The 25,290-nt window shown below is 36.3% G+C and overlaps 1 protein-coding gene across 1 annotated transcript in view; it reads right to left on the bottom strand.

The window, feature by feature from the left end:
* Positions 1 to 880: 880 nt before the first annotated feature.
* Positions 881 to 25,290, bottom strand: part of Grxcr1 (glutaredoxin and cysteine rich domain containing 1) — a 105,957-nt gene continuing 81,547 nt past the window's right edge. Inside the window, exons 3-4 of the mRNA XM_005319956.4 lie at positions 10,250 to 10,315; positions 881 to 1,094 (exon numbers count right to left, since the gene is read on the bottom strand). Coding sequence (XP_005320013.2) covers positions 915 to 1,094; positions 10,250 to 10,315 — 246 coding nt within the window. The 3' untranslated portion in view covers positions 881 to 914. The remainder of the gene's footprint in view (positions 1,095 to 10,249; positions 10,316 to 25,290) is intronic.

Genomic DNA, 25,290 nt, shown 5'->3' with positions numbered 1-25,290 from the left:
TCATCTTTTTGTTCACACATAGGCATAAAAATTTGTATTAAATGTTTCATGTAACTGCATCCAAGTTTTTCCACTAGAAACTGGGAACTCTTCTGTGTAATGACTTTCTGATTCTAGGTTTCATAACTCAAAGATTGGACCACTGCTTTCACATGATGTAAGTAGTGTCTCATGACTGGAGTTTGCTTTATTGTGTAGTATCTTTCCTTGTATGTTTTAAGAGCTATTCTGTCAACAGATGATATATTTGTCCTTTGAAAACACAATACAGGGTCTGGGGTTGTGACTCAGTGGCAGAGCGCCTGCATAGGTTCCATCCTCAGCACCACATAAAAACAAATCAACAAATAAATAAAGATTAAATTATTTTTTTAAAAAAAGAAAGAAAACATAATACAATTTTTAAAAACTGCACATCTAAAGAGATCTCTACTACAAGATTATTCTACTTTAAAAAGTCTAAGCTTAAATATAATTATGAAAATATTCTCCACTCTTCTTTCCTGCTGCTGAAGCATGCCTACAAATGTGTTGTGCATCTCGGGAGTTACACTAACTCATCCCAGACAATAGGGTCACAATAGGCACCATTAGCTACATTGTGTCTTTTCTTTAGAAAATGAAACACATTTAGCAAACCAGACTGGGTATCTTGGAATAGTATTGCATACTCTCTTAATGCCACTTAGAAACTAAGGTCTAGCACAGGTCTTAGCACAAACTAATTATTAAACAAATATTTATTTAACAAATCAACAAAATCAATCACAGAAAAAATTCAAAACAAAGGCAATTGTAATATACAAACTTTATTGATTAATCCAAAAACATGGCTTTCTTTAAAAAAAAAAAGTATAAATCAAATGATGACTTTCAGTTACTAAAATGAGTCTTTCCCTAGGCAGAAGCTCACACTAAGCAGCACAGTTCTTACAACGCTGGAGACCATTCTCGTTGCAAGCTGTACACTTCAGGGCTTTGAAAGAGTCTGTAAAGCAATTTCGAAATACTGACATCTTGCTCCCATGGCACGCGGAGCATGGAAGAAAACCGAAGCCTCCACAGGAGCGACACTCATGTGGATGCTGCACTCTCTGTGTAGGGGACAAGAGAGAATAGAAAGCGTGTTAGCATGAACAACTCAATTATCCTTCCCATCTTTCTGTCCTTTGAGAGTTTGTAAAATGACATTGGCACAATATATCATGGCTGTGAATTTGAAATGACCTGTCATTAATATACACAAGCCATGGGGGGAAATTGGCGGAGTCTTCCTTCATTACCCCATTGACAGCACAGACATGGCTTATAAAGGCTGGTAAGTTGTAGATTTAACATAAACACCTTCCAGAGTTTTATCCTAGGAATATATTTTTTTTTACACATGATGTAATTGAGGCGCTAGATATTTGCATTAAAAGAAACTACTTTTACTTTTCCAACAAAGAAAATACTTTAACTTTCCCTTTAGTATTTTTTAACAGCTTTATTTCTTTGTTTATAGAATAGTACCTCTAATAGTGAATTTGGAAAATCAGGAAACTATAAGCTAAAAAGTGGAGGAGCCTCTAACAATGATATCCATCTTTACATTGCCAGTTTGAACAATGCTTTATTCTTTTCAAAGCACTTTAAAATGCTTTATTATGTAGAATATTCCCCCAATCCATCTTCCACATATATAGTCATCTTCTTCAATAAAAACATAATTCAAGCATCATTATCCTCATTTTATACTTAAGAGACAAGCTTAGAAATCTTAAGTGCATTTATAAAATGTCCCACAGTAGCAATCAGTGTTTCTATCTCAAGCAAACTTCAAGTATCCTAATAGTAGAATGAAAAACCATTAGGCATCACATTGATGATAATATTTTGAAAATCATTCACATGTATTTCTCTTTGTTTTTCTGAGCACGTAACCTTTGTCAGAGTCCATTAATGGTCTCTGTCAGGTGGAGGACATTAGGAACCATAACAAGGTAAATAGCAAGAGAAAAGAGTGAATGGATGGTCAGTTTCTGACTTGTAAAATGGGAATCTGCATCAATATTTGAAAGCTTGGCTTTGTATAGAAAATAATTACTAAAACAAGGTTGGCAAATGTAGGAATACATCCAAAGACATACTCAGAGAAACATGCTAAACACACTTGCACATGCACACAGCTTTTCTTTAGAGGTTAAAAATCTCATATCTTAAAGTCTCCAAAAATCCATCTTAAAAGGAACCTGTCTACCTGTATTTAACCAAACATTTCTCTAACACATACAACTTTTCCCATGGAAATAAATATAACTCTCTCATAATAAGTAACTTGGGAAACATACTTTGAAAACAAACATTAACTTAAAATTTATATATTTCCAGACTATTTTTCGGATGTACATTTTCTGTATGTGGCAAGATTCAGTTACCATTACAGTTTGGCTTAGCTATCATATTAAGATGGCAAAACCCATGAAATAGCTCGTTTTTAACAGCACAGAATTACTTTCTTGGAAAGTAGTGGTTGCCAATCTGAATGACACAAACAAGGAACTTTGTCAAGATTGTAATGATTTAGAGGTCTTCCAACAAGTTGAATTGAGCGAATGTAGCAATTTGGTTATTTTTTTAAATGGTTTTTTGTCATTGCTTGGTATAAGAATTGACACCAAGAAAAGTGCCCTGAAGTTATAATTTTTATAATACTAAAAAGTCTTTAGAAAAATACCTGGAGTAAAAGCAAATCTGGCAATAATAAAAAGGACCTATTTTAAAAGCAAATATAAGAGAATTAGTAAGTAATGTTGTTCTTGTCCAATTTTAGGGAGATTATGAGATATCCTTGACATAATTAAAGTTAGAAAGAGAGATTACATTAAAAATGGTTATGACTTCTACAACAAAGGCACCAACTACACAGAACAGATGTGGAGCCTACCTAGAAGTGTAGCAAGGATGTTAAGGCCCCTGAGGCCAGAATCTCATTTATTACTGCTGAATCATAAATAGTGCCCTAAGAAAATAGGTGGTCCAAATTGCAAATAAAAATACAGAATGCTAAGTTAAATTTGAATTTCAGAAATAATGTTTGTATAATTATATATTCTGTTGAACATAAACTATAAAATTATTGATCATTTACCTGAGTTTTAAATATAAATGGGCATCCTGTATTTTACCTGGCAACCCTGTAGAAGAGAGGATGCCAGGCAAAGGAGAGTTGTTTGTGCAGCAGCTACTTATCAATCAATAAAAATTATTTCAGTAGCTTCAAAACCACTCAAGGCATGCTTCAATTTTTTTAATAACCAGTATAGCTGTGTGGATGTACACTAACTGAATATCAACCCTGCTATTTCCCAAGACACATGCAAATGATCAAATTTTTGAATTGCATATGGTTTTCCCACAACCTATATGTGGAATGAAAAGCAAAGAATAGAAAAGCTGAAATGATATGCATTAGGTAGCTTCCTAGGCTCATTCTCTACCTACATCACTCACTATAGACACCAGACTATTGGCAAACAGAATTTAAAATGGTAACTCAAAAAAATTATTTTTTTTTTACACCATGGGCCGTCAGTATGACTCACAATGCTTACTTCCAAAAACCACAAATATCAAATGTTAAATCCACTAATACCAAGAGTCTACTGTTTCTTAATTATGTATATTAAGTCATAACAATACCTTTCCTAAAATAAAATTAGCATATCAATACTGAAAGGTCATTTTCATTCTTAAAGGGAATCATAAATATATCAAAGCCATCTTAGAATAGTGTCCTCAAAATTGAAGCAATTCTATGATGCAGTCTGTCCTACTCAAAGGGTTGGTGAGAAGGGTCAGGATTAATTCACATACGATGAATAGAATATCACCTGGCGCATAGTAGGCATTCAACAAGTTTTCTCATTATTAGCAAGTTTTTCATTAATAAATCCTTATTTGAAGGGATATTGATTAACTACTAAATTGCTTATGATCACAACATAACCACAAGCAATTTTTTCTATCATTTAGAGTCATTTTATCAAACCCATGTTCTATAATTAACCTTCCGATTTAAGGTCTTGCCACTATAATGAAGGGTGAGCAAATGTGCTTCAGTCCAGTGCTAATTATGATGTTTAAGGCAATGCTGGAAAGATCCAGAGACCATTTCCATTCTCCAGAAAACCTGGCTGTTTCAACCATACATGTGGGAGAGAAAAGGAACAGCTTAGCCAGCTCAGGATGAATGTATGAAAGGTACTTTCAGTACCTTAAACACGCATTGCCTACACACATTCTCACACCAACCCCATATGATAGATACTGCCATATTACAAAGAGAAAAACAAAGCCTCTTAATGGGGGAAAAAAATTCAGGTCACCACTAGAAGATAAGAACTGGAGTGTTCTCTTCATGAGCAAAATCCATGGGCTTTCTTCTGTAGTGTGCTAATTTTTATTTATTGATTTGCTTGTTCTGCAGTGCTTGGGATCCATCCCAGGGCCTCATGCATGCTAGGCAGGGGCTACTACTACTGAGCTGAGCCATTGGCATAATTATTTTTTGTTTGTTTGTTTCTTGGCTCAAATGATACATACATGAGGTCCCCAAGTGTAAAATAATTAGAAGAATAAATACGGTGACTAACACAGAATGTGGAGCAAAAGGAGGGTCTTGAGGGCACCCACTATGGCTCTTACTTGCTCTATCAGCCTTCAGGAATCCCATTATTGTTACATCATCCAACACAATCTAAATCAGTGGTTCTTCTAACAAAAATAAGTAGGTCAGTCATTCCTAGCTACCTCCTTCAAAGAATACTTTTGTAAAACTGAAATTCTCATTCCAATTTAAAGTACTCTCTACAAAGAACTTGCTTAAAATAGATCCTCCTGACTCACCCAAAGTCCAAGACTTCAGTTTTTTCTTTACAGAACAATGTAAAAGAAAAAAAAAAAAGCTAGGAAATTTCCAAAGAATCTGGACAATGTTTCAGGTTAAAAGATGGAGAAATGACTGAGATTAACAATATAGTCATAACTGTTAGTAACAAAGCAGACTTCCACTTTCAATGAAGAGGTTAACAACAAAAACTTTGACCTTCTAGCAATTCAGGAATCTAAGGCAGCTCTTCAGTGCCCTAGTTGCCAGCAAAATGAGAAACCATGCAGACCTGGTTGAGAACAGACATCGTTGGAGTTCTCAATCCACAGAATGTTCCTCCGCTGAATAGTGGTTTAGATTGAGGCATGTCTCTTTGTAATGAAATTTTAAGGAAAGGGGAGTAAGAAATCATCTTTCCCCTTTTCCTCTTTTTGTTCATGTATTTCTGGTGAAGGGCATTTTTAAAGAACTTACTAGGTGAGATATTTTTACTTATTAATTTATTTCACAAATACTTACCTAGTGTCCACTAGCCAAGAACTACATAGGCATTGGCGTTTACAGCAATGAACTAGAAACTTCCTTGTTCCCCTAAGAGGACCTCTCAGCTCTATCCTTAGATCTTTGAATAAATTCATTCCAGTCATTTAAATTGAAGCTTACAGAAATTTCAGATGTACAGCAAAAGACCCAAGGGACCAGGACTCAAGGGTGGAGTGCATGAATGATTGTCAGCTTTGTGGTGCAAACTCATATTTGGAGAATACAGAGAGTTGATCCCACGTCCTCTAATATAGAAATAAGATACCAAAATCAAAAGCCTTTGTATCATCTTCAAGATCAGGAAATATTAAATATTAATATTAATCAGGTTATTAATCAGGTTATAAATATTAAATATAAAATATCAATCAGGTTAAAAAGTAAATATTTTTTTAACCTCAGATCATCCAATCCTATTCTAGTAGAGTATGAAAGTACCTTAAACACCTACCACAGAGAAGGTTATTTATTTGTGTCTCTGTGACAACAAACCTCATCATCCAGATTGTCTGTAAGTAGATCTATTCATGTAACAAATTATCAACAAGCACACACTTGAGATATAATCATCTCTCTCTGTACATAGATACGACAGTTTAATTTAGCAAATGCTTTTTAATTGCATATTAAAACACCTCACTGCTGGACCACGCTGTTAAAAAGATTAAACAGAATCTTTCCTAATCAACGGTGTTTCCAGCATTCTTAGTTTAAAGTTGGGAGGGAAAGCCACTGCACAAAATGCAGACACGGGAAATTTGTATTTATAATTCTCAATGTTTATACCTGAATATAGGAGCCTAATTCTGTAGCCCAATGGGATGGAGTGCTATAAATCTGCTCAATAGATTATCAGTTTTCAGTGAGAAGCAGATGACATCACCTGATTGCCCAAGTGAGAAAGTGGGGCTCTGCTGCCATAGCCTCTGAACTTGCTGTCTGCTCCCTAAGAGGGACCATCCTCTGCAGGGGGGCTCAGGACAGTCTTTAACAGCTCCAATGCCTTGTCACACAGCCTGTGCCATTTCCAGCATCTCGCTGTATAGCTGGGAATCAGGTTATAAATATTAAATATAAAATATTTATATTTTATATAAATATTTTATATTTAATTAAAATTTTATATTTTATATTTAATTAAAATTAAAAACTCTGTTTTTAATGAACAACAAATAACTGGTCACCAACCCCCTGGGGGGAATCAGACTAGGTAACCATTTTAAGCTTTTTAAGAAATTAAGGGCAGAAAATGGATACAATGTTGGCAAGCTCAGCAGAGATGACAGTAAAGCTTTTGTTCATATTTTCAAAAATAAAGAAAGCCAGGCAAAAGCTTACTCAGAGATGCTTTGCCATCTACGATCTTGAACCGAGTGTCTGCCAGAATCAGTGGTATGCTAATACATCTCTGAGCTCCCCGGGTTCTCTCTGCATGTCTTAGTTGTCATTTGGAGGGATCCTTAGATACCTTTGGCTTCTAACCTATAGCCTTTATATTAATATAAACAAATTACATAAACATATAAATTAATAAATTCTACTAAAAATACTCTTTTCATCCAAGCATTTTCCTATATAAAATAATAATTTTGATTTTCATCTCTTAACTGCTTTACCTCATTCAAAATCCTTCAATGAAACTGGAATCATTAATTTATTCACTCAACAAATGTTTGAGTGCCCATTATATGCCAATCCATGTTCTAGGCACCAGCAGGAAAGGAAAGAATAAGAAAGATAAGAGTCTGTATCCACTGGAGCTCATATTCTATTAGAAGGATGACTTACAAACTGTCACCTTAGGAGCAGAACCCCATTGCTACAAACAGCTGTATGAAACTTGGTCTTCATATTCACGACCTTCTGTTCCACATGCATCTGCGCCATTTGGCCAGTTTCTCACCTGGGAGGATGCTGCCAACCTTTATCAACAAGTCTTATCCACTCAGCTTCCCAGAGAAACTTTCACTGTTTTCCAAAGTATTTTAAGCTGAGAGAGAGAGAGAGAATGGTTCTATTGATCTAGCATGGTGGTGTTAAATTGCAGAATTCAAGAATTATGGACTCAAAAGAAGAAAAATAAAGGATATCTAAGTCAGTTATCAAGACCCTAAAAAATCGCAATTAAACAATGGAAATAAAAACAGTATTATATTGGTGTAATAAGAAACAAACAAATCAATTGAATTGACTAGAAAGCTCAAAGACCCAAGTACATGAGGAGATTCATTATAATGTAAAGTGGGCACAACAAAGCAATAAAGAAATAATAGATTATTCAGTAAATGGCGTTAGGAAGCTAGTTCACCATAATAATAAAATAGAAGTAGAATATAAATTAAAGAATTAGGTATAAAAAACAGTACAAAGCTAATAAAAGAAAATAGAAGATAATATTTTTGGAATTCTCAGATGAAGAACTAAATTAAAGTTCAGAGGCACAAAACATAAGGAAAAATGGTAGATTTTATTATCTTATTAGAGGATTTCTTTTGGATAAAGTACACATGAAAGAAACTTAAAAGGGGAAGGATATTATGTCAAAGACTAAAACAACTAGAATTAATATCTAGATTAGAAAAGAATATTCTGAAAAATCAAATCTCCCAAAAAAGATAATTCTGTGATTTTAATTGGAAAAGTATAAAAATACAGAATTTACATAAGAAAAAAATGTAAAAATCTGACAAACACACAATGAGGTGCCCAAACTCAATAGTAATCAGCAATGCATAATTTAAAACAATAAGGTTATATAGTTCTATACCTTCTACTCTGGAAAAATTTTAGAAAATGGTAATATGAAATATTTCCAGGAATATAGAAACACAAGAAATCTCTTTCTTTATAGGAGGAAATATTGACTGATGCAACCATTCCAAAAACCCATCTGGCACCTTCTAGAATTAGGCACACACACAAGCAAGGCTCCAGCCATTTCTACTCCTGGGAAACCCATAAAGGAATACATTCACTGTTGTTTCTTGTAGTGCTGTTTGTTTGAAGGAGGGAATGAGAGGACACCTGGGTGTTCATCAGTGGAAAAGTGGGAAGATAGATAAAAATATGTGGGCACTGTGGAACTACACTGTCTAAAACAAGAACTAGCTAGGTGTAAATTTATATTTAGATTTAGATCAAATCAAATTAAATTAAAATCCAGTTCCTCTGTTATACTAGCCATAGCTCAATAGCCATTAGCAGCTAGAGATTACTATTTTGTACACTAGAAATAAAAGATATTCATAACATCAAAGAAACTCTATTGTTTATGGCTGCTATGGAGAAGCATGCAGCAGTTAAAATGAGTAGATTAAAGGCTCACATAGCAATGTAGATGGTTGTGAAAAGCATAGGTACCTAGTGAGAATACTTTAAAACCAAATTAGGTATATTATATAATGACATTTATATAAATTTAAAGTATGCAGAGATAATAATAATACAAAATAACCAAGTTAAATGGTTGGATACACACTAACTTAATGATACCATAGGATTGGAGTTGCATATGGGGACAAATGGAATGGATTTATTTAATCCATATTAATGATTTATTTAATCCATATTAATGATCAAGAGGTACACACCCTCATCTAATAGATAAAGGAACCAAGATTCTGTGAGATGAAAAAATATGCCCAAAGTCACATAGCTATCAGTGGAGCTGAGGTTAGAGTTAATATCCTCTGATTTGCAAGACATACTACTTCACAAGTTTAAATTGTGCAACCAAGGGAATTTAAACCACTCTTACACAAGGTCAGCTTTCTGAAAATACCCTATGGTTTTTTAATTTACTAATCAGATCATGGTACGTTGCCTTCCTATATCCAGGGACCTTTCCTCCCAGATATTTTCTAACTATCATCTTTATTGAAGCATAGTATCTAAATGCAATGCTATTGTATTATGACATAAATTAATACAAAACTTTTCTGAGTTATTGCTCTATGCAACCAATTCTTTGACAGGGCACAATTATGTCCCTTAGCAACATGCCTATAAATAGTAGATACTCAGAATATTTGTTGAATGAATGAATACAGTGTGTTTTCCTTCTAGGGAAGATCACAATATAAATACTTGTTTTAACTGAAATGAAATATTTGGCAAAGCATCAGAAATAAGGATAGCAAAGGATGTTAAGACTAAAAGAGGAGATAATGGCATGGAGATACTGGGTAATCATAGACCAGCCTAGTTCATCCAGGAAAGCAATGTTTCCTGTTTGCTGTCCCAGAAAAGGGACATTCATTCTCAAAAGGTCCCAATCTGCGTGATAACGAATGTAATCTTTTTTATATATAGGAATAAACAGGATAACACAATAACTTATCAGAGAAGTGAAAAGGGTTCCCTGGTTGCATATTAATCTGATGCATTATGTATTTGAATTATATTTCTCTGATGTTTTCATTAGAGGTATGGGGGGAAAATTAAAATGTGGTTTTGAGAGAAATAACTTTTTCTTTCATCTTTAGAAATGATGAGCTAGTTCATGGGAAAAATAAAAGTTTTAACAAAATTTAAAGTGTGTTTTAACACAAATGCCAGACTTGAAACACCTCATCAATATCTCTGCTACAGAGAATTAGGCTCAAATAAAGCAGACCAAAATTTTCAAGTAATAGTATGAGATTATTCAACCCTAGAACTAAAGTCACTTTAGCTGGAGCAAACCTAATGGCATGTGATATTCAATTAAAATCATCACATGTATCCTGTTACATGTTTGTAACAACATAGGGGGAAATTCAATTAGGAAAACCGAATTACAATCGAATGTGCTTAACATTTTGATTACTAAAAATAAGTTGCTAAAAGCACAATTACCTCAATTTTGGTTAAGAGATCTTGCAGTTCTCCTGATTCATTCATTGACAAAATTTTCTCAGCACCCTATTAACAAGAGAGGGTGGGGGGAAAGAAAATCCATGGTGTTAGTATTTGAGAAAACAAAGTTCTAGCTAGGAAAGTTTAACTCACAAAACAATAAACATGATTCTTCTCTTCAGATCTGAGTAAACTTCAAACCAGAAGGCCAAAAAGAAGTTTTTCTTTATTCTCAAATTTTCGCCCCTCTAGTAAGGCTTACTATATGCAAAGAGAAAATTGGCAGCAGGGGTTGATCTCCGGGCAGCTGCAAGTGTCACAAGTCCAGAAATGGCAGGATCCTGCATACCCTTTGGGGTGTTCCAGTAGAAGGAGTCAACTATGCCATCTGGGAAAGGAAGCCTTTGAACAAACTCCCAACCTTGGGTTATCTCTGCCCATGATGGTCCCTGGTCTTCAAGATACCCTGGTGTCTACTCCAAGCAGTCTTGGACATGACCTTCCTTAGACTCATGCATATAAAAATAACAGCTAAGAATGAAAATAATGATAATAACCAATACTAATTATTATTGTGAGTCAGGCACCAAATATCACCTCATTTGATGTAGTAGACTCTATTATTAGTAGAATTTGAGTGTCAGTGAGATATAATAATTCCAAGGTTACCAAAGGAAGACATTTACAGGAAACTTACACACAGCCAGGAACTTGCTCCAGAGCTGCTTTTAATTTCTAAAACTTTGCTATGAAAGTAAAAAAAAAAAAAAAAAAAGGGACTGCATTCACTTTCCAACAAACTCCTCTGTTCCTTTGAACTACTCCGGTTTCTTTCTTTTCCAATGTCCTATATTCTCCCACTCCATTTCCCAATGAACAACCACAGAGCAGGAATTTTATATTGTGTCTGCATTGCTTAGCAGAGTAGGTGTCGAATCCATTCTTAATTAATGAACCAGGAAGGGAGGGATACCATCACACTATAAATATGTTCAGATTCCCATTTTTTACTCAGCATGGTGGGAAACACAAAGATCCATTTTAAAATGTAAAGAGGATCTTAGATCTTAAGGAAATTATTATATATTTTTATGTAAACATACAAAAAAGTAACCCACAATGTAGAATGGAAAATAAATGCCAAATAAAAGATGCAGAAATAAAAATGGCACCCACGGGATAAGGGTTGGGGAGATGTGCTTGTTGAGGGTAGAGAAGGCTTGGCTTGGGCCAGGAAGATTATGTGAGATTTCTGAGAGTAGGGAATTCTGTAGTGCTACATAGGAGACTCTAGTCCTTGGTTTCATTTAGCTTCAGACTATTTTATATATCTCATGTCATCTTAATCACCATAAGAAATATCAGGTCAATATATTAAACACACTATAAATGAATATACAGGGCTATAGAGAATATATATAGCTCTTCCAGGCAGATTATATTCTTTCCTATGTTGGTAGTCTTAACAGTAATACAAACCTGACACAGCCAAAATAAGAGCAAAGGTAATGAAACACCATGACGAAGCATCAAGGTCTGAAACTTAGTAATAACTGGTAATATTTTAGTTTTGCTACATTCTACTTCTTTTAAGAATTAGCTAAGCTAAAATGGGGGACTGGTTCTGTGGAATTTGGTACAGGAACTAAGGCAGTAAAAAGAATATATGCCTCATTTTTTGTAAATGAAAGAAGACACACAGGGATGAATTCAAACAAAATGAATGTGCCAGAACTTCCATGTGCCTGTTTCTACGTCCCCTTCTTCATCAAAACACTCTGCCTTTGTTACTATGTAGACTACAGTGATATGCCAAGAAAAGCATTTGCCCTTAAATATATGAAATTTGCTCTGCTTCAGCAAAATAATTTCAACAGCATTACTAATAAGGAAGTAGATTCCACCTCAAAGGAGAAATGTAAGCTTTGCTCATATCAAGCAATGTATAAAAAGGCATGATGGTCCCTGGTCTTCAGCATACCCTGGTGTCTACGGGGCATGAAGTACATCAAGTGCTCAAGGCTGGGAAACGTTTGCCCAGTAAGAGGCAGCTGTTAGGAGGAACTCTCCTCTCTCAGTGCTGCTACTTCACATGACCTCTACATCTCTACTGGCCATGTCCTCTGCTCTCTTCCTTGGAACCACTCCTCTAGTCTATGTGCCACATGTGAAGCAGTAACAGTAGGCAAAATCTCCTGTTCCCTACTGGGTCTCATGTCTCTTCCCCCAACTTAACTCCCTATCATTGGTGATTCTACATGCAAGATTTCTGGGAATGGTACAAAGAAAATCAGAAGATCCCCTCTCTGATCCTAACAGCAACTCCAGTTAAATGAGGATCTTAGCCTAACTGCAAAAATTATAGATTGCTCTTTTTTCAGTGAACCTTTTTTGCCATTGTGACAAAAAGACCTGACAAGAACAATTTCTTAGAGAAGGAAAAGTTTATTTGAAATTCACTTTTAGAGAGGTTTCACTCTATAGATGGCAGACTCCACTGCTCTGGGGCTGAGCTAAGGCAGAACATCATGGTAGAATGGTGTGGCAGAGGAAAGCAGCTCAGGACATGGTACCAGGAAGCAGATAGAGAGAGCTCTGCTGTCCAAGGGCAAAATATAAACTCCAAATACATGTCCCATGAAACCCACCTATAGCCATACTCTACCTGCCTGCAGTTACCATCCAGTTAGCCACTCTCATAATCTAACAGACAAGACAGATTTTTCTTAGAATAGTAGTCTAAATGATGCCTTACATACTATTTCAGATGGACTAGCTGATTTAACAGGTAATATTCTTGCTTTTTCATTAACCCATTAAAAAATTTGTCTCCAAATAAATGCTACAACGGCTCTTAAATCCCACCAGTACAGGTTTACATCCCTCCTACTAGCTCTAACCAGACTCTTTTTACTTCTCATTACCTCCTGCCATTTATTTATCCCTGTGTTATGGCATACCCCACAGTGCCTGTTATACTATCTTCTACTGACTATGGTAAAAACCCAAAACCTCATTTTGGCCCATAAATGCCTTCACTATTGATTGCACCAATCTTTGCAACACTGCCTTTAACATCATCAGTGCCTGATACCCTCAATTTTTCTTCTCCTGACACTCCAAGTCACTCCATGAGATTTTATGCCTTTGTACATGCTCCATCCTTCTTTGCCTGAAATTTTGTCAATCCTTTTCCCCAGTCTCTTGGAAAACTCCTATATGTCCTTCAATTTCAATTTAAAGGTCACCTTCTCAATAAAGAATCCTTTACTATCCCAGCAAAAATCAATTATATCTTCCTCTGTAAGTATTCTCACATCACATTTGCCTCACTGGGCAGCAAACCCAGTGGTGATAATAGGAACTACGACTTTCATTCAGTGCACCATAGACAATCTGTAAGTATTTACTACATTAATGTCTTCAACATTTTTTGTAGCAAATATAGCATTAAATTCTAAGCAGTTATGTCTTCTAATGACTACTGATTCAAAAAAGAAAAACAAGCCAGCAAATATATCAAAATGCACTTTTGTGATATGCAAGAGACCGTGATGATGTGATTTCATAATGGAATGACAGATAACTAGAAGGATGAATACTATGTAAATGATGTCCTCTGCCTATCACTTCTCTCAGCTGGACACTTGATGGAAAACAAAGATCAAACCATTGGAGGTTGTACTCTGGTTGCACTCTCTGATGAGGACCAAGAGGCTAGGACTATCTAGTACTAGCTGATAAAGAACCCTTCTGCTGTGTAATCAGGAGAGCAGATGGCAGTTTGGGCATTGAAAGAGCTCAACCAGAAACTAGCATGATGTCTGCCAAAGGATGTGCTCAATAAATGTTTGTTGCAATGTCATTCACACTGGAAATGGGAGATTACATCAACTCTGCCTGGAAATGGGCCATCTGAGCCCTGCTGAAAAAAAAAAAAAAAGAATCTACTTCAGGAATCAGCTCTGGGTCTTCTCTAGTGCATGAATAAACTCCATGGAGTCTCTGGAGTTCTATACCAAACACTTAGACCTAGAAACGGTTCAAAGCAGGAGTAGTAATATCCCATCAGTGTCTTTAAAAACACAGTAAAGGCTCCTGTGGATAATCTCATTCTAAAGAGCATGGTTTTCCTATGTCCCTACAGGAAGAATTAACTACAAAATTAACTAAACTCATGGACTTTTTTGATGCAATTATGTAATACAGGCCTTTGGGTGTCAGAAAATTTCTACCAAAGAGAGGAAATATAGTTTCACATAATTAGTGCTGAGCCACTGTTTAGTGTAGTTGTAAAGAATGATTTCCATTGGAGACCAATTCTGATTTTTATAATAAACTATATAATCAAAATAAATTGTCATGGGGATGCACTATTTGCTTCTTTGTTGGAAAAAAGAGCCATCCTATTTAAGTTATTATCAAATTATATGAAACTGGTATCGAGACTGATTTTGTTTTAAATGGTCATGTTGGGCATTGGGCTAAAAGAAATCAGAAGACTATTCTATGTAACAGATTTCATATTTTTTTCATAGTGAACCTAAATCCCTCTTTGCAAAAACAAATTTTAGAATGCAATGGTTAAATTCACATATTTTTTTTTACAAAAAGACCCAGGATTAAATTAAAACTCTTCAAATTACAAGTTAACATGGACAAGCAGTTGGAACACTTTAAGACTCAGTCTCCTCATTTGTAAAATGCTCACGATAATGCTTATAGGGTTGTTGTAATAATTACAGGAGATGTTATATAAGGGTCTAAATCATCGTAAGATAGGAATAAATATTAGTCATTTATTTTTAATAATAGTAAATTACCTAAGAATCAATGTCAAGTACATAAATTGAGTCCACAAATATTTCTTATCTACAGACAATCAATAAAGAAAGGATAGTGGAGGCCAAAAAGAGTCTTCCAGTTTCTGGAGATGTTACCATAAATCAAAATAGAATGTAATAAAAAAAGGAGGGGGAATGAATGGAGTACTTGGATTTAATATGTACTTATTACTCATGCAAGATAGTGAGAAGAAAGACAAATTTGTGATTTATTACAAAGAAAAGATGGCATGAAACCTGAAGATTTTGCAGGCTATAAAAGTTGTCTGGTAAGTTGTAAAATGACGAAGTTTTCTTTAATATGAGATATGTAGGTAGTGTTTATCCAGGGCTTTCTGAAAAGTCAAAAGAGTGAGAAAAGTTAGTGAACAATATTGCTAAAGAAGACTGAGTTGATTGTTTTTCTGGGGCAGTGTAGATATTTTGAGGAAGATTCACATTGTGATAGTAATTGAGAAATATAATTAGATGATCAAAATGTCAATTAAAATTCCATTCATTGGAAGGAGTTCCAACTTGAATGGGCTCTTAGCCCAGATGGGATTTAGGGATGTTTGAACATAGATTGGTTACTAAAGATCCATCACTGCGGTTTATTCCATTCCATGACAATTTCTGTACTATTTTACTATTTTTGTAAAACCCCAGTTGACTCCTACAAAGAATTGTCTGCAGTGTACTGAAGTTCATGGTCATGAAATGAAACAGGTATCTATTTCTAAAAGGTGATACAACACTAAAGAGTCTTGGATGGTAAAGAATGATTTCCAATGGAAGCCAATTCTGATTTTTATAATAAACTATATCATCAAAATAAATTGTTTGCTTCTTTATTGAAAAAAAGCCATCCTCTTTAAGTTATTATCAAATTATATGAAAGTGGTATCCAGACTAAGATTTTTTAGTCAAACTTTTTTTTTTTAACTTACAGTAATAACCCAAGTTAGCTTCAGGATCCTTGCAGGAAACAGGTGGAATTCCCAATTTTATTAAGAAACATTAAAAGAAAGTCCCACCTTCTTTAATGTGAACAAGGTTATGTAAACCTATAGACTTAGTCCATATACCCAGGAGCTGTCAGCAACTGGAAGCTCTTGCCACCTGAGGTCTAGGGTTCATGGGAAGATAGGATGTTGCAGAAACTTATAAGAGAGGTATCCACAGAAAAGAGGCTAAGAGGAACTCAGCAATGGCAGAGGAAATAAATACCCCAGTTCCCCTGCTTTACCTGCTTCATACTTCCTGCTAAATTCACCCTCTAACTGGAAGCCAGTCAGAAGTCAAAGGGCAAAGGCACCTGTGTGCAGCAGTCTATAAAGTTTGCCTTCCTGGGGTTCAGAGTAGGCCAGGGGAGGGGATTATATGGATTTTGGAGGAAAAACAGAAAGTAACCAGCATAACCAGCAATGAATCACTTGCTTTTATTCTATTATGGTCATTCCCCATTTGAATTTATTTGTTACATGTTTTCAAAAGACAGAAAAAATGATGGAGATGATGATGATCATGTTAATCTTCCCATAATCCTGAGTTGAAGAAAAATAAGTCATTTATGTAAAAATGTATATTGGAAAGGCTGAAGCACTGAGATTAGAATTGTGGGCTCAGCCACATTGAAACAGGGCTCAGTCTCTCTTCTTTATTGGCTCATGAGCTTAGGCAAGTTGCTTAATTCCTCAAAACTTCCATTTTGATTTAAAACACTGAAAGGAAATGTATCAGATAATGATACAAGTGATTGGAAGTAGCTCCCCACCACTTACCTTGTTGCCAGATCCCTAGATGGGGCACCTCACAAAGCAGCATGGAAGAGAAAACTATTTCTAATATGTAGGGGTTTTAAAGTACAAATGAAATAACAGACATTAAACACGTAATATACTTTTCAACACATAGAAATCTTAAGTAACAAGAACAATATTGACTTACTCTTGATGTTTTCAGAATGTTAGTGTTAAGTTATGAACTTTCTATTGAGCCTCATTCTAAAAAAACTTTTGGAAAAATTCACTGTAACCATTTTTTTTGTTTAAATAAACTACAAAAATCTTTTTATTGGAACTTTCTTCCTTCTGTTAATAATGAAGAGCAATTATCCCCAGACCATGACCACCATCCCCTCTTCCTGTTAGAGTCTGCTCTGCAATGTATTCGAACATAGCATTTGGAGAAGAACTGCACTGTCCTGCATTTGGTGGGGTTAGGTGTAACCAGGAGAGTAAATTCTTGCCAGTGAGAAATGAGCAGATGTAATATATGCATCTTCTAGGCCATACCCTGAAAAGCAAGCTGTTCCTCCTATACTTCCTTTTTCTAACTTTCAACAATCTGGAAAAAGTGTGATAGGGACAAATCATTTTTACTCATGAAAGTAGAGATTTCCCTAGAGGAAGTTGTAATAAAATAATACAATTACTCATAGAGGAGAGGAATCTCTACCCCTGGACCACTTCAAATTCAGGCTTATTTGGAAAATAAATGTAAATATATATATTTTGTTTGAACCACTAGCCTATGATTCATAGTGATGATAGGTAGCTAAGTAGATGCACAGACTCATAGACAAATACACATCTGTGTGTGTGCGTTGTGTCTTTGTGTGTATTGGGAGAGACAGAGAGATTCCTATAGCCTAAATGTTTGTATACTATCCTCAAAAAGGAAAAAAAAAAAAAAAAAAAAAAAACACTGAAATCCTAACCCTTAATGTGATGTTATTAACAGGAAGAGCCTTTGGGTGGTAATTCAGACTTGAAAGCAGAGGTCATCGTGAATGAGATTAGTGCTCTTAATAAAAGAGGCCCCAAAGAGCTGCTTTGCCCTCCCACCATGCGAGGACACGGGGGAAGATGATTATCTGTGAATCAGGAAGTGGACCCTCACCAGACACCAAATCCGTTGGTGCCTTGATTGATCTTCTACTTCCCAGGCTCCGGTTTCCAGCCTCCAGCCTCTAGAACTATAAGAAATAAATTTCTGTTGTTTATAAGCTACTTGGTTTATGATACGTTGTTATAACAGCCCTCGTGGGCTCAGACATGCTTGTCTGTGTGTACATATATACATACATATTTAGATACAGGTGGAGATACAGAAATGGACATGATAGGCAGAGAGAGAGAGAGACAGGATGAGTATGACCTTAGAGAATTGAAGTCCCACACAAACTCTTGGATGCAACCCAAAGTTAAACAATTTATTTTATCTACAATGCTTAGGGAAAGAAATAAAACAATGCAGCAATAATGAACTTTTCCAGAAGAAATATTGGTAGATATTTTAGAGCCTTTTCCTCCATTCTTTTAGGGACTGACTCTGCCTACCAGAACTGTGTCCTGCTTGAAGAAGAAAATCAAGGAAGTAATTATTCTGGGAAGATTAATAAATCCGGGTCTTTAACTCTAGATTGAGAACAAAGCCTGGTACTCCCTTGTCATTGCCCTCTGTCATGGCCTCTACAGCCTCCAAGCCAAGCGAGTTTGGGATTTTCTCGAAGTTACAGGGCTTCTGTAATTCATCTCTTGAGGACCTTCCATGTTCAGTGGGGAAGACAAGGCCAGAAGGATTTCTTAAAGGTGGAGAAGAGGGAGTTTGAGCAATAGCATGGGAGCAGACCCTCAGGAGAAGTCTAATTGTTTAAGAAGATGTTTTACAAGCATCACTTATTATTCTTAACTGCATCCCCACAAGCTGTCTTTTAAAATCTTCAGTCTTAAAGACAGAAAAACTGAGACACAAAGAGATTATATAAGTTCAAGAGTTACAAAATTTTGTCTTCAAGATCCCATAGCTGACAGTTGGCAGATCAGAATGCAAATGTAGATCCATCTAGCTTCCCATTCCCTGCCTTTCTTCATTTAAGTTCACTTTCCTCACTTATAAATATATTTAAAATAATATCTACCTCTAGTATGATATGAATACAAATTAAAGTATAGTCCAATATAGAACATATTAAATGCTTAATAAATAGCATCTGTTACTATTGTTACCATTATTACTATTGCTTTTAGTATTATAATCACACCCTGGATACTATGATATTGTGAATTTCATCAAATAAACAGTGATGGTAGATGATGCAGAACATGATCTTTAGGTCCTGTCATTTCTTATGCCTCACAGATTCTTTCAGCTTTTCATTTGTGTCACCAGTGAAGTCATAAACCAGTGAAATCTTATGTGGTTCTGAATCGTGTCTTCTATTTTACTTACCAAAAAACAAATGGATGGAAATACAGGCTATCGCTAAAGGACATAGGCAGGTCTGTGTCAGGGCCATCTGGAGAGTAAATATGCAGTCCCTTTGTTTAGAAGTGGGATAACAAGAATGGTATTGATATAGTGACCACTGGTATTGCCAGGCATCTATTAAGGAAAAGCTTGATCATAGATAAAAGACAATATCCTAAATACTAAAAGATTTTCAAAAAATGAAAACAAACTTGAAGAAGTATAAAATAAAATTGAAGAACATATTCCAAGTTTAAAAATATATGTATATATATATACATATAATCAATAAAAACTAAGTATAACTCAGCAAATAAAACCTGAAGAAGAGATATTAATAAAATAAGGTGTTATAACCAAAGCCACAGCAGAGTAAGAAAATCAAGATAAAGAGAGCTCCAGAAACACTTTAAAAATAAATTAAAATGTGCAAAATATTTGAAAATGTAAAATTAACCAGTTAAGATACTATAAAGTGTCAGAGGAAAAGCCAAGAATTTTATTAGAATGTATAAAAGAGGCAGCCTCTGAGACCCAAAGCATAAATCCTCACATGAAAACAATGTGGAGCCTTAAAGCTAAAGCATGTATTTAGTAAACTACAAAGGGTACCACCAAGTACCCACATTCTAGCACTTCACCTTGACTCCTCTCCTTCTTCACCCCAGACTCAATCCATCAGTAAGATCCCCTGCAGTTTATCTTCAATGTGTTCTTTTCTCATCTCTGATGCTGACACCCTATTGCAAGGGTCCACCATCACTCGGCTTTGATTCTTGCTCACCTCCCATCTTCTGCACGAGGCCTGAATGATCTTTCACAAACTCGTAAGTGATCACTTCCCTTGGCATTCTCCCGATTATAAACATTGAATACTTTTGTTTTTTATTGATATCAGAAGCTGATCAGTAGTCTACAGGGTCTACAGTAGTCTACAGCATGGCCCTGCTTATCTCTCGAGCCCCACCTCACAGCCTGGTCTCTGTCTTATGTCCTTGAATTCCTCTCAGGGTTTTCTTTCACTTTCCTTTCAGCTCCTGGAATATGCCCGGCTCCTTCCTTCCTTAGAGCACCAGCTCATGCTTAAATGTACAAAATCTCTACATAGGGAATGCCCAGCTCCCAGGATCTCTTTATGGTTGCCTCTTAGTATATGTTTCATGTCTCAAAACTTCAAACAAACCTCTGATCACTAAATATATCCCTTTTCCTAACTGCTCTCAATCCCAGATCCTATTAATTAATCTTATGGCAACTTTTAATCTGGACTTGAGTATAAATTTAGTTACCTGTTCCTCCACTGCCTCCCACCCTGGGAGAAGATAAGCCTTGGGAAAGCAAAAACATCTATTTAAGTTAACACTGTACGTAACTGGGGCCCAACATGGGACTAAACTCATCTTACTTTCTCATAAAAAAATTGCAGAATGAAAGTCCAAGCTGTAGCCTCTTTACTGAAGCATTGGCGGCCTCCTATTAAAAAGAAGTTTCAAGATCAAGCATCAGGGAACAGCTGTCAGGTCATTGCCCCTTACCTCAACTGATGATCCACTCCCCCACATATCCCGCCTACCTTAGATGGTAATGTGAGAACTCGGTGTTCAAACTAGAGAATTCTGTGGCCTGGCTTTTTGGCACCCATAGGCTGCAACCTGGTCACAGTCTCCTCCTCAAAGTGCAGTGGCACTTTGTTCCTAAGCAACGTAAGGGTTAACTACATGGCATTGTCCTCATTGTCAAAAATGATAGAGCTTCAGCAATTTGTTATGGTTAAACTTAATAAAAATGCATCAGTCCTCAAAAAAGGAGCGTCGCATTACAGTTAAAGTCTATGGTACAAAGAACAAAACACATCCCATTGACCTCTCAAAAGCTACCATGACCTGCAGATGTGTTTTAAAATCAAAGATACTAGAAAACACCTCAGAAACTAAACCATGGCTCAACACAGACCACAAACTTCAGTACCTCCTCTCTCTATGAGACCAAAATAAATAATCATTTCTTTGCCTCAGGGATTTATAAACTGGATGAAAAGATGGGGAAGCACAGCATTATTACATCTAACCCAGTATTCAGGGGGAAAGCAAATGAAACATAAACCGGATGTCACAGACATGTACATCTAAGCAAGCCATTTGGAAGCTTCCAGTGAGATAAGTATACTGCTAAGGACTTATATTTTTTAAAAAATGCTAACCAAAAACATGTCTCCTCTAGGAAAATGCCACATAATGCAAATAATTTTTCTCAGAATAATTGTCACTGGCTCCTGAGTTCAACATTTTAAACTGGGTATTTTCCAATAGTCAAAACTCAATTAAGAGAGGTTGGCCAGGTGCAGTGGCACACTCCTGTAATCCCAGTGGCTGGGGAGGTTGAGACAGGAGGATCACCAAGTTCAGAGCCAGCCTCAGCAAAAGCAAGGTGCTAAGCAACTTAGCGAGACCCTGACTCTAAATAAAATACAAAATAGGGCTGGGGATGTGACTCAGAGGTGAAATGCCCGAGTTCAACCCCCAATAGGCACCAAAAGAGAGGGAGGGAGGAAGGGAGAGAGAGAGAGAGAGAGAGAGAGAGAGAGAGAGAGAGAGAGAGAGAGAGAGAGAGAGAGCATGTTTGATACATTGCAAAGTCTAGCAATAAGCCCAGTGCCAAGTTACCATTTCTTGAGGTTTGATTGGTTTTTAGCTCCTCCTCAAGGTAAATTCAATAAGAAGAATGAGACAACTAGGTTTAAGACAAGTAAAAGAAACAAAAGTAGAGTCTTGCTCAAAGTTTATTTTAGTGTAAGAATAGTTACCTGACCACCAGGGAAGGAAATTTGGCTCTGGTACAAAGTCATCCAATCATCTCTGATAAAGAAAAGTTATATTGAAAAAAGAGCCAAGTGCATACAGTCCAAGTATATGGCTGAAAAAATTATGCCTTGGTGATATAGTGCTCTCCACCTCTCCCCCTGTGATTTGATAATAATAATCAAAAGTGGGCTCACGAATCACCAAAGATAAAAGTCACATTAAGCAGAAGCTAAACTCCAGCAACCATCTGATCACAAACGATTTTAGGAATTTAATAGGATTGTTTTCTGTTTACTGATGCATACAGACAAATGAGCCAACAATATGCTTTGGGATTTTTTAAAATCTGTCTACTTTTTAGATCCATTAGTGAATTAAAGCTGTTTTCTTAATTCAGTGTATGACAAACTTTAACAATGACTTTTTAAAAATCCCTACTAGTTGCACCTAGCAAGTTATCTTTAACAAAGCAGGCTTCTTGGAAGGAGGACCCTGATCTTGGGGTTTCTTGAGGGAAAGAATGAATCTGACAGTGAGAGAGGTAGTAAGAACCCAAAGCCACGAAGGAGAATTGCTGCACTGCTCTGTAGGATGTTGAGAGCCACAGCCGAGTCGGAATGGCCCCTAGCATTTTGCCAGAAGTAATGGTTGAGAGGCGAGCCATTAAGATGATGATAAATCAAGGGCACACGAGAAACCCTGTAGCCAGAAGGACCATGGAGAAGCTCACATTTAACTAGAAGTTGTGGGGACTGAAACAAGTCCCTCCTCTACCTTTCTCACATACCCTCTGATTCTTGAGTAAATTCCACTCACAGGTACTTTGCAGGAATCACATACAGAGAAAAACTGCACAAAGAAACTGTGAAAGACATCATGCTTGAGTTAGAAGTGCCCATAAAAATGCAAGCCCTCAGGCCTCTCCCCATTTTGCTGTCAAGAATTCACCAAACTCTTGGTGAGGATTTTGAATGGGCACCAAGAAGGCAATCTTGTGACTCAGTTTATTGGTACTCAGATCCTGCGTGGTCAGGGAACCCATGTGTTATCTGAGTTGTGTGTCAATTAAGTCATTTGTTCCTAAATTCTGCTTATTTAAAATATGTTTTGACAGTTGAGAGGGACTTAATAATGTTGGTACCAAATATCAAATCACCATCATGAGCTGTATTTCATGGCTGAGAAAGATAAGTCTACTAATTTTTTTTTAAGTCAGTTCTAAAAATTTATAAAATTCCAACTAATGATTATCATCAAGAATGATCAAAAAGGTGAAAAACACTTTTTTTCTGTTTAAATTTACATTTTCCAAGGTGATTGTTTCTTGAAACAAGACTCTCTCTGCATTATGGAGAAGTCAGGATATGTGACATGTCCTGGACCAATGATGCTTTTAGGAGAAATGTCACAAGGGTGAAGTCTAAGCATGACCACTCAAATGCAAATTCCATTGGGTTTTCTTTTTTGTTTTTATTAAGAGTCATGGAAAAACATTTTTGGCATTATGAAGCCTGGCCATTTTGATGACTGTTAATCCAATCATTGATACCTTTACAATATGTCACTCAATTGCACTTTGGTGAAATTGTCTTTAGAAATTGTGATTTTCCTATTTTCCATTTTTCAGGTGTGACGAATTACATGTTCTATTCAATTACATGCACATAGTGCAATTGTTACATAAATAAAGATGTGAAGCTCTTTAGGAATGGAGTAGATATTTCAGTGTGTTTTGTTTTCATATTCTCTTATATTAAAAAAAAAGAATCTGCCAATAGTTGACAAGAATGAATGGAAACAAAGGGACAAGTTTTCTAGATTTTGCAGAATTCAGCCTAGTGGTGGCATATTTGAGCTTGAGGGCTGGGTGCAGAAAGTCTTGTTCTAAACTTTTACTCCACCACTTCCTGGCTATAGAACTTTGGGTAGGTTCCTTACCCTCTTACAGTAAGAAAACGTTTAATTGCAAAATGAGGCTACATAATATTTACCTCATAAAGCTGGTAGGACCTAGTAAGATCCCCTGTGAAAAGCATGTACCACCATGCCTATCACAAAGTACTCAATAAATGTAAGCTTTTTAAAAAAGTGGTAATCTGTTCTATTTTAAAATGTAGGTTTAATGGTGATTCAAGTGTGGTGATGGCAGCAGATCAGGAGACAGCTGGCCATGGAAAACACTGTTTGTGCTTACAGTTTTGAAGAGGAGGCGGCTCACCACTCCAGGTCAGGGACAAGGGGGTGGAAGTAGCATCAGGGCCTGCCTGGAGGCAGCGGGAGTGAGGGGGAAAGCAGGCAGGACCCTTAACTGGCAAGGAAGGGTCAGCTAGCCTAGAATTGGCTGGTTTGGTTAATTTCAGTGGGGTTTGGGAAACAGGCTGTCCCTATATATCTGATACCAGCCCTGGAGTAAATTAGGGCAGGGGCAGAGTGGACCTAAGTGTGAGAATCCCATAGAGGAGGTGGCTGTGGGTGTGGGCTCTGATTGGTTGGTTTGCATTTCAAAGGCTCCTTCCAAAGCCATTTGTTTGCCACCTCTAGGAATTAGCTCACCCTGGCAGGGGCACTCCACTGTCTGTAAGGGTCCATCTCAAAGCATCAAAACACAAGAAAAAAAAATTCAGACATCTCAGCTTCGTGATTATTCTCTTCTGCCATAGATTTTAATTAGTGTTTGAATATTAACTAGACACTGCCTATGTAAATAGACACATTTCTGCTCATTAAAATCATAGTTTGCCAATCTATTTTGTGAACATTAATAACCTACACCAAATATTTGAGGCTTCTCACAGATGGCAAAAGTGGAGACAGGGGGTTACATAAACTATTCCAAATCTATTACATCATCTACCCCAAATATGCCATGCCTGCAGGTCATAACCTCCTTTTTTTATTTTTTAGTTTTAGGTGGACACAATATCTTTATTTTACATTTATGTGGTGCTGAGGATCGAACCCAGTGCCCCCTGCATGCTAGGCGAGCATTCTACCGCTGAGCCACAACCCCAGCCCAATAACCTCCTTTTATTTTATTTTATTTTTTTTTTAATTTTTTATTTTTTTATTGGTTGTTCACAACATTAAAAAGCTCTTGACATATCATATTTCATACATTAGATTGAAGTGGGTTATGAACTCCCAATTTTACCCCAAATGCAGA

The sequence above is a fragment of the Ictidomys tridecemlineatus genome, chromosome 9 (assembly GCF_052094955.1).
Source record: "Ictidomys tridecemlineatus isolate mIctTri1 chromosome 9, mIctTri1.hap1, whole genome shotgun sequence".
Classification (NCBI taxonomy): Eukaryota; Metazoa; Chordata; class Mammalia; order Rodentia; family Sciuridae; genus Ictidomys; species Ictidomys tridecemlineatus.
The sequence above is the reverse complement of the archived record's forward strand: the minus strand, read 5'-3'. Positions and strand labels throughout refer to the sequence as shown.